The sequence below is a fragment of the Salarias fasciatus genome, chromosome 10 (genome assembly GCF_902148845.1).
Source record: "Salarias fasciatus chromosome 10, fSalaFa1.1, whole genome shotgun sequence".
In the NCBI taxonomy this organism is placed as follows: Eukaryota; Metazoa; Chordata; class Actinopteri; order Blenniiformes; family Blenniidae; genus Salarias; species Salarias fasciatus.
The window spans coordinates 11,838,063-11,848,345 of NC_043754.1; the positions used below are offsets into that span (position 1 = coordinate 11,838,063).

A 10,283-nucleotide genomic window follows, 5' to 3' on the forward strand; every position below is an offset into this window, starting at 1 on the left:
CGCACGCGCTGGTCGCGGCTTGTAAACTCGATTGCGTGCGCTTCATCATCCCCCGATTCAACCCGTGCAGCATCTCTCTGCTCCGTCGATGGGCTATCGTCAGTCTGCAGCCGACAGGACGACCTTCAGGCCGTCCCTCTGAAGGCTTCTGTTTCATTCTGGCTGCGTTCTTTTCTTTTCTTTTTTTTTTTTTCCTGCTCCCGCTGCTGTTGCTGAGGAGGGAATTGGACACGGACACCTGCGCCGCATCGCGTCCACTGCGGACCGTTTCCTGCGTTTTGGGTGGACTGTGAGGAATACCATGGCGAAAACAGTGGCATCATCCGGCGCAGTGGCGGGTAGGCTGCTGTGTTTACACCGGGAATGAACGCAGACTCGCGACGCGGCTGCCTCTTCCAGGCTCCGTGCGCGCGCGATGCTCGCTGTGCAGCGACGACGCTTTGTTTCCATAATAGAGTATGATCGAAAAGCACCCCGCTCCGTTTGAAATGAGCCCACGCAGCATGTGGTTGTGGCCCCTCTCTTCTTTGTGTGTCATTGCCATTGTCGGATTTCTGTTTTGTAATCATAAAAAAGAGAGTTCCTGTAATTTTGAGCTTTGATAAACGTCCAATTCTGTTCGATTCGATTCGATTCAATTCAATGCGACGTGCTCGGTGACGCGTTTCACCCCGATCAGGAGGTTGAACTGGGTGGAGAGGAAAGGACTGGACCGATGCCTGCGTACATGAAGCCAGCCTGGTCCTTGGATTTCTCTGTATATGTCTGAGCATCATACCATTGTGCAATGAATGACTTTGTGGATTTGGGACTGAGTCACTAACTCTGTAGAGCAGGATGTCGATTATTTTCTCACTTTTTGTTAGCTAGTTTCACTCTCCACACCCTCCACACCCTGAGAGACATCTCTCTCTGCAGGCCAGTAATCACATTTTATGTAATTAGAGTGAGGCAAGATTTGCCACTGTCATAATTTAATCCCTCACTGATATTATGCACAATAACATGCAAGTTTATATTTTTTTTCTTGCTTCAGTTTGTATATTTAGTAGAATGTCTTGAAAACTGTGAAGCGTAAGGAAAACAAACACATAACAGTCAGAAGTCTTCATCAAATCCTGAAGTCATTCCACACACACTGTTATTATCACAAAAGAGCAATTCAAATGCTGTCCTAAAAATGATCAATCAAATGAATGAAATTGTGCTCAGATGAGTTTATTTTAGAAGTATCCTGTCTGTCATCTGCCACAAAGGCACTCACTGTCATCTGCCAGGTTTCAGTAGAAGCCCAGACTAAAAAGAGAATAGCTCACTGTGTTGACAGTCGTCTTACATGAGTGTCTGAGAGATCTGCTCCAAGCAGGCTGTTGAAACTGAAAATTATATTCCTTTAGAATATCATTGTAGTGTTTAAATTAAAATGTAGTCATGTGTATTTATTTATACTGTATGTAAACCATAAATAGTCTCTGAGATGATAATGTATTTGCCTACAATAACATTTAGAATTAAATAGAATTTTGGATTTTGAACAGTCACTCTAATTTCAGTGTCAGTTTGTTTGATTGTTCCAGCCTTAGTTAAAAATGTTATTTAACTAGGTTGTAACCGTATTGGCAGACCGGACCTGTCAAATTGATTTTGCGGTTTGAATTTCCTGTTCAGATCGATGTCAAACCAATTTGTTTGTTTTCTGCATCAGGTGAAAAGATGACACCACCATCCATCACCCTCCTTCCCGAGAAGAGATCTCCAACCAACGGCCACAGCTCCCCGGTCCGCACCGGAAGATCCAGTGAGTGACTTCTGACACACCGTTACTCATGGTTTCAACTGGACAAAATGCACTAAGAGCAGATTAATTCGGATCATCGTCGCCACAGGATCCCTAGAGACAGCACATCTGTGGTGCCTCCACATGTTTGAGCGTTCCTCAGGCAGAGGGGAATAGACTCAGTTACAGCGACAGCTACGACGACTCAGCATGAATCACTGAAAATGACACCCGGCGTGTGTGAAGCGACTTCAGTCAGTCCCCTCGCCGCACCGATCTGCATATGTTAGCAGTTCGTCCTTGGCATGGGCATTTTGCAACACCAGGCATTTAACACAAAGTAACCCCACAGCGAGCTGTGAGGCTGTTTCCCTCTGCTGGCGAGGAAGCGGCTCTGCGGGTCAGCGCTGAGGCACTGATGTCATGTCTTTCCTCACAAAGCTCAGTGCACCTTCTCCCCTCCCTTCCTGCTGATTCCAGCTCCGTCGAACTCAGAGAAGAAGCCACACATAAACGGACACGCGTCTCCTTCGCACTTAGCAGCCAACAGCAGTAACAGTCACGGAGGTAAACAAAGTAAGTTCTTCAGTTTTAACACGTCGTCCTCTTCGATTTGGCTGCTCTGCATCTCCTTTTTTATAAGGTTTCAGACATCTTTCCTTTCTTTCAGTGGTGGAGGGTTACATGAAGACAGATGACAGGATGCGTTTGGCCAAAGAGAGACGCGAGGAGCGGGAGAGAAGCCTGGGTAGGTGGTCCCATTTTGCAGAGGAGCCAATAAAGAAGTTGCTTTGATATAATGAGAAGCTCTGAAATGCCTCTGGCCTCTTATTCGTCTGCAACTTCCCCAAAAAGTTTTTTTGGTCTGATGTCCTTCTTCCGGCACTGTAATTGGCTATAGAAGGATTTCACCAGAATTCATTTTGAGTTCACTGAGTCGTTGATGTGATGGGTTTTGTCATTTCAGAGTCCGTGACTGAGACATAGAGTAGTCCACAGAAGTAGGTCTCCCACTCTCAGATAATCCTGCAGCTCATTGTCGCGTCAGGACAAGGATTTCGAGCTTCTCCACTTAATCTTGGGTGTGACTGACACACAAAGTCAAATTCAGTGTTACACATAAAAGATTATACTGGAGGACAGTGTGTGTGTATGTGTGTTTTTAAACAGAATAATTAAGAAAAAATGTTTTTAAAAAAATCATAGTAATTTATTCTTTTGCTGGGTAATACAACAGGAGAATTAGCTGGAAACACAGCAACTACCTGACTTGATTTGGTCAAACCCGTGTGTCATCCAGCGGCCAGGGAGCAGCTGATCCGGGAGAAGGAGCGCCGAGCTCGGCTGCAGTACGAACGCACAGTGGAGGAACGCTGGAGGCGCCTGGAGGAGCAGAGGCAGAAAGAGGAGCTTCGCCGAGCCGCTGTGGAGGAGAAGAGGAGGCAGCAGCTCGAGGAGGAGAGGGTCAGCCGAGAGAAAAAAAAACGTGTCCTTGTGTGAATATCAGCGATTCTGACTTGATCATTGCCCTGAAATTGGGATTTCCTAGAATAACATGTCATATTACATGCCAAAGATTAGGAGTCAGGGTTTCGACAGAATCTGGAAGTTTTTATTTAAGTTTGCAGAGAATTTAAAATAAGTCAACTGGCTAAGAGAAAGGCTGCAGAACCCCAGGCTGCCATCTGTCCAACAATCAGAGTTTTATGATGTGTCATAAACTCATTAAAGGTCAGGGCGGTTTGGCCATTCAGTCAGTAGTATCATTCGCAGCAGTTTCAAGGAAGACCCAGATATTCTTTATCAATATTAAACACTGAATTTGTTAATCCTCATCACCTCCATAGCCGCAGAATCTTTCATTACATAAAAGTGTAAATGGAGTTGATGAGCTGCGAGGTGACAGTTGAAATGTGGCGTGACGCCTTCAGGAGCGGCTGGAGGCTCTGATGAAACGCTCCCTGGAACGAAGCCTCCAGCTGGAGCAGAGGACCAAACGCTGGAGCCGGGGCTGCGCTGGAGCAGGTAGGAAAAGACTTTCTGGATGTTCATGAATGTCGTCATGGATACAAAAAGCGTCTGTAAATGGTCTGAAACACAAGGTTACGGAAGAAGCAGAAGTGTTACTTTTGTATTTCTATACAACATGATTACATAAACAGTGTGTGCGAGCAGGTGTGTGTGTGTTGAAACGAGCTGTCTCCTGGCCTGATCATCGCCGATCCAGCTGCTGACGTACGCATGAACAGAGACGTGTGCTTGTTGACTCGCACGTCTGCACGGATGTCTGCGTTCAATAAACAACAACTTTTTACCGACCTCGACTGTTGAAATGAAGGAAATTAAATCAAAGCGGGGTGTTGCTTTGGCTCCCAACACACTGACTTTCAATCAGATCAAATTGAACTCTTTAACTGACAGCAGGTCGCAACATCCCTGCTGGTATGCTCTCTCTCCTGCCAGATCTCCGACAGTCGGATGAGGAATTGCTCAGATAAACTGTTCATAATGCTCTGTCTGCTCTGCTCTGCTCCGCCCGCTGCCTATAGGTGACTGTGAGAATGTCCCACTCCCTTTCTCTGCTGCCTCCGCCTTTTCCCATGGCATTGCCTCCCCCCTTCCTGCTGTCAGCGAATCTGGTAAAGTTAAGCCCCATTGCCCTCCCAAGTACACCATCCCCCCCCCTCCCGTCCATCCTCCGGTTGACATGTCTGAAACATGAACAGAAATGTTTTTCATTGTCTGTGAAGCTCATCTTTTAAGTTGCTCTGCTGTAGAACTTTTTATGCGTTTTTCTTTGTGCATATTTGATGCAGTGCCCCTGCAAAGCTCTGTGTACTTCAGGCTTCATTGTGTCTGTGCTCCACTGCAGCTGCTTTCATCTTGGAGTTGGGTACAGAGGTTTAAATACTCGTTTCTTGTTAAGATCTGAAGCTTTATGGTAAAACGCTGGTGATGCCAAAGCCATTCTTAACATATTATCAACCTGGAAACATTTTCAGTTTGTGGGATTTTTATTCTCCACTGTCCTGTACTGCATATGTACTGATATGACTGATATGCTTTCCTACTTCTGGATTAGAAACCTCTCCTTGAGTCGTTAATTTTCATAAATCTGAATGATCTTGAACACTTGGGGTGTCATTGTCACACTTTGTAGAGGTCCAAAGGGAGTTTGTTTCAAAATGAAAGCAGCTAAGTGGTGCTGACATGTCCGTGTGAGCAGGCAGTTGTAGAGATTAACCACAGATGACCTAGAAGAGAAACATGTGAATTAAAAATAGACATAGATGCAGTCATGATCCCTGTGAGGTGACTGCTCGCTTGTCAGGCTGCTTTGCTGGATGAGTGACAAATGAATGAGAAGCAGAAAGCTTTTTCCTGGTTATGTGTTGAGGGTTGCTTTTGTGATTGTGAGTTTTCACAAGGTCTGTATGTGTTTCTCATTTGCTGTTGTTGTTTAGAGTGTGTGTTTTGAGAGACACAGTGGGAATCCAGACTATTGTTTGCAGCCATTGTGCTGGCATCTGCACCCTTGCAGTTTATAGTAGTATATAGTATTTTGATTTAGTAGTATACAACCTCAAGGAGTAATTTATTTCACATCCCATAATATTTTACTCTGACTGACATCATATTGGGTGCCTCCACCCTTGATCCATCAGGACATAAAGTTCTGATCCTTATATTTCTTGCCATTGTTGTATTTCTCATGCCAACTCACTTTGGCTGCAAAAAAAAAGAGTTTGTAAGCTTCAGCTGAGTGCAGCACACACTGTCCAGGCTGGGTCCAGTCCGCCGTCCCAGCACTGCATCAATGACCGTCTGTCACTCGCCGCTCACGATTATTTGGTTTGATGGGCGCTGTGTTTGTCATCACGCAGCTCCCTGCAGCCCTCACAGGTCACCTTTCCGCAGCTCGCTGAACCCAGCAGATCACAGCAGGGCAGGACTTCAGGGAGGCTCTCACTCCACTCCCAATACCCCCAAGGTCAGGCGCCACACACAACACAGTCCAGACGGGGACACACTCATGCAACGTCCGGAAAGCACCAAAGCTCTATCAAATGCGTGCTTTGCTTCTAATTGATTGAAACACTTACAGAAAGAGCGCCTGCGCAGAGAGAGAAGAACTGCTTCACCCGGCTGTGGATCCCCTCTGAGGAGATCTGAATCCCCTGCAAGTGTTACCAAGCACCTGGTCTCACCTACTACCTCCAAGTAAGAGTGTTTGTTATTTATTATCAGGTTATCACTTGACTTTCTTTCACAGTATTCATTTTCATTCCTGAAATTCTGCTCGACCACAGGCTGACAACAAAGATGCGCTCCCAGTCTCCAAGCAAAGCACACCAGTACCATTATTCCCCGACGAGACATCAGCAAAACCCGTTGAGTGACAACAGCAAAGCAGATGACAAGGCGGTGGGACAAAACTGTGAACAGTCCAAGGCTGCTGAGAGCGGAGTGAAAAGCAGCGGCTCAAACGCACCTCCGCAAGTAGCAAAGAATCCAATCACTGCTGAAGTAACAAAAAACAAATCCTCCAAAGGTGAACACACTGACAGAAACCTGAAGGGGGACACATCTGAGAAATGTCTGTCCCCAGACCGAAATACCCAGAAATCCCCCAAAGTGGATTCCTCAGAGAAGAGAATGCAGAACAGCGCTCAGGAGGGAGACAAGAAGAAAGGTAACCTTCTCAACAAGTGCAACTTTTCTTATCCAGAACACTTGGATTGTTTTCACATCGTCTCTCCGTGTGGCAGAGCCAGCATCAAACCCGTCTGCAGGGAGGGCGGCGGCCGGCACAACAAACGCAGAGGAGGCAACCAGACTGCTGGCGGAGCGCAGGCGTCAGGCTCGAGCCCAGAAGGAACTGGAGGACAAAAAACAGGAGGAAGAGGAGGTACAGAGGTGAGTTCAGTGAAAATATCAACACTGAAACAGGAGTGAAGATGAGGACGTCTGAGTGACGAGTGTGAACCTGTTGATCAGAGCGAAGGAGGAGCAGCTGAGGAAGCAGCAGGAGCAGCTGAGGAAGCAGCAGGAGCAGCTGAGGAAGCAGCAGGAGCAGCGACAGCAAGAGGAGAAAGTTCAACAAGCAAAGGAAAGAGAGAAACATGAACAAGAGCTGAACAGGCTGAAGCAAGAGGAAGACAAACGAACAAGGGAGCAGCAAGAAAAGGATCTACTGGCCCAGACAGACAGAGAGGTGAGAAGAGCGGCGCATAACTGCCTGTCTGCCAGATGCACTGGATTTATTTGTTGTATTAATATTTTGTATAATATATCCTATTTAAAGTTTTGTTTGATTGTACATGTGTTGAACAGAAAGAAAAAGCCAAAGTCCAAGCTCAAGAGGACGCAGTTCGTCAGCGACAAGACAGAGACCTGCTGACTCAGCAAGAAGAGGAGGAGCGACAACTCAGAAAAAAGGTTAGAAACCCTGACAGGAAGTCCCGAAAAGCATTTCTGTACCACCAAAATGTGAATGGAAGCAGATTAACGTTGTCCTGCTTTCACAGAGAATTGAGGAGATCATGAAGAGAACGAGGAAGGGTGAAGCTGACCTGAAGGTACCGTGAGAGATGCTCTCTGTGCTCGTACAGTAGACCTGCTGCCTTTAACCGCCTGCTGATTGTGTGATTTAACTTTCTATTCGAAACTGATTTTTCAAGACAATGACCTTTTGTTGGTATTACCTTTATTAAATTCTATTGTTGATGATACTTTTGGTTTTGCGTCCTGATTGCCTCAAAACGTTGACTGTACCGTCTCCCCTCTGCATTGAATCAGAAGGAGGAGCAGGTGGAATCAAAGTGCGTCTTACCAGCAGGTCAGTGATTTATTCAGTCACCCTGCAGATCCGTTTTTAGTTTGCTTGCTGTCCATGCTTTTTTTTTTTTTTTTTTTTCCCCCGCCCAGCTCCCCGCTGTATGCCTTGCAGCTGTAAAAATGCAAACAGGGCATGTGTGGCCTATGATTTCCTTCATGTATGAGCTGTTTTCAAGCATGTGCAATGGTAATATATTTGATTTTGCTTGTTTGAAACCTCAATGTGGGGTGGATTGTTCAGGCTTTCTTGTTTTTACTGTCCTTTGAGGCTGAGCATTCAGAAAAAAAAGGAAACACAACAACTTGCATATAATGTAAGTGGTATGAATGGGAAATATTTGATGGGATTTTTACAATTTATTTAATATGGAAGAGCTTCCAAGGACTTCCCTGTGTGCTGATAGCGTCCTCTTAATTGTAGAGCAGCACCATGGGAGCCGATATTAAAATTAGCCGCTCTTGAAAATGTCCTTGGGAAATTTATTCAGCACCGTCTCCTGAGGACTGTTCTGCATGGCGTGAGTTAGCACTTTATTTATTCAGTCCAGAATTTCTTCTCACTGTTGACATTCATTACCTGCTCGGCTCATATTTCTCTCAATGTGTGATGTACATTTTTTCGGCTGTGCTGACCCAAGTCCCGGTGCTGAGCAAATAAATTCTTTCATCAGATCGAACCCACAGGGAAATCGGTCCATTCAACTGGACAGTCTAAATAAAGTGAAGCCCACAATGATATGTTTCATTCTCTACAGGGGATGGAAAGACTAAAGCTCAGGCGAACGATCAGGGAATGAAAAAGGCGGAATGTCAGGTTCAGGAGCAGATCACAGTCCAGGTCAAAACAAATGAGAGTACAGCTGTGAAGAACAAAGCAGCAACACAGATGGAGAGTCAGAAGAAGAGCGTGCAAGTCAAAAACAACAGTCACCCTGTGACACCTGCACACGGTGTTCCTGACAGGAGACACGACTCAAGACCAGCCAGTGAGGAGGGAAGCGGCCAAGCTAACAAAGACGCCAGAGCCTGTGAGGCCAAGCAGCAGGGAAGAGAGGCGGAGCTGAATGTAAACAAGCACCACAGAGCGAACGCCAAAGTCGCAGACCAAATAAATAAAGAAGCCACAAAGCTGACGGCAGATGCCAAAGTTAACCAAAGAGAGAGCGGTGTGATGAATGGAGCCGTGAAGGTTGCAGTTACTCATACAACTCATAAAAATGCTGGAGCAAGCGATCAGCAAAGCCTGAAGGTGTCAGGACCTGATGGAAAGGCTAAAGGAGGAGCCAAGCCGGAGGTGGTCAGGCCCCCGATGACGCCCCTGCCAGTGGGAAAGTTAGTGCCGCCGGTCATCAAACTGGAACCCCTCGATGTGAAACGGACGGGCTCGAGTGACGAGGTGCAGTCCATGGAGGTCAGGTGAGTTTCTTTAAAACAAACCCACAAAATCCTGATTTTTTTTTTTTTTTGTACCCTAGTTATTATGTGTATTTTATGCTGTTAACGATTATATTTCAGCCCAGCCTCAAAGGAAGAACTCATTTCCATCCCAGAGTTTTCACCTGTCAATGAAATGCAGCACTCTGGCATTAGTAACACCCGGGCTCTTGAAGACCTGATGGACCTGACAGGAAGCGTCTCCTACCCCAAACTGTCCTCGGAGAGCAACGCAGGCGACTGCAACAAGAACCTCATTGAGGGCGTGGTGAGCCCCATGTCAGACTCAAAGCTGATCGGCATGTCGACTCCTTCAGCAAATAAACTCAGCATCAAGTAGTTCGTTAGGCTCTCTGACCCCCTCTCTCTTGCTTGCTTTCGTTCTCTCTTTTTCCTCTCTCCGTCACACACACATGCACATGATGCCACATTGTGAGTATGTGGCCTTGAGTCCTGCAGGTATGGGAACAGAGCCATAGAGATTGACTTAACAAATGACTTGCAATTTCAATAAATTATCTCTTATATACTAAATGCGTAGGAACTGACCACTGGAGTAATGTATGATCCGTTTTATTGATGCTGCAGCTTTATCAGGATGAATCTGCAAAATGTGCACATATATATCTGGAAGATAGTCGCTCTGTGTGTGCGTGTGCGTGCGTGCGAGTGTGTATGTGTAGATGTGAGACGTAATGACAAAAACGCAATTATCAGGGTTTCCAACATTGAATAAAAGCATTAACTTATATAAGCTTGATAAGGATCTCTTGTCCTGCACATAATCCTAACTCCCACTTCAGTCCCATTCATAGCAAAGTAAATATAATCTGCCTTTCCACACACCCTCCTTAGGTCAAGAGTAGTGTGCTGCTGATAAAGGAATGACTACTGCATTGTAATTATGACCTGATTTTCATTCATTCAAAATGTATTTGATGTGTAAAGTTATCCATGCATGTCGGGATGATTGGTGATCGGCAGGTAATCACTGAATATGCTGAGCAAACTAAAATCCAAGTAGAGAGTCGGACCTGCTGCAGTCCTTTACTTTTCCACACTCTCTGACATTTCATCACAAGAATTCTTCCAGTCAGTAATCTGTCAGTGATTAAACGATTCACTGTTTGCTTTCTCTAACTGCATGAGATTGAGGATTGAGAGGGGAACGTACATGAACGTCCCCATGGAGCAGATTGTGTCTCTTCCTCACACTCTTTTGCAAACAGCAGCT

The 10,283-nt window shown here is 45.8% G+C and overlaps 1 protein-coding gene across 1 annotated transcript; it reads left to right on the forward strand.

Annotated features, from left to right (window-relative positions):
• The first annotated feature begins 274 nt into the window (after window positions 1–274).
• map7d2a (MAP7 domain containing 2a) lies at window positions 275–9,613 on the forward strand. Its single transcript, XM_030101849.1, has 17 exons — window positions 275–338; window positions 1,706–1,798; window positions 2,258–2,353; window positions 2,448–2,525; window positions 3,078–3,241; window positions 3,709–3,802; window positions 4,327–4,416; window positions 5,662–5,768; window positions 5,883–5,998; window positions 6,088–6,470; window positions 6,547–6,694; window positions 6,776–6,992; window positions 7,112–7,216; window positions 7,306–7,356; window positions 7,577–7,616; window positions 8,371–9,031; window positions 9,131–9,613. Exons 1-17 carry the CDS (start codon window positions 302–304, stop codon window positions 9,387–9,389), a joined length of 2,739 nt encoding a protein of 912 aa, XP_029957709.1. The 5' UTR covers window positions 275–301; the 3' UTR covers window positions 9,390–9,613.
• The last annotated feature ends 670 nt before the right edge of the window (window positions 9,614–10,283 follow it).

Bases quoted from the DNA above. Each gene is read 5' to 3' on its own strand.
- map7d2a (XM_030101849.1), top strand. From the start codon at position 302: ATGGCGAAAACAGTGGCATCATCCGGCGCAGTGGCGG. The intron at 7,357-7,576 runs GTACCGTGAGAG...GCATTGAATCAG, and splicing joins AGGGTGAAGCTGACCTGAAG to AAGGAGGAGCAGGTGGAATC. The intron at 7,617-8,370 runs GTCAGTGATTTA...CATTCTCTACAG, and splicing joins AAAGTGCGTCTTACCAGCAG to GGGATGGAAAGACTAAAGCT.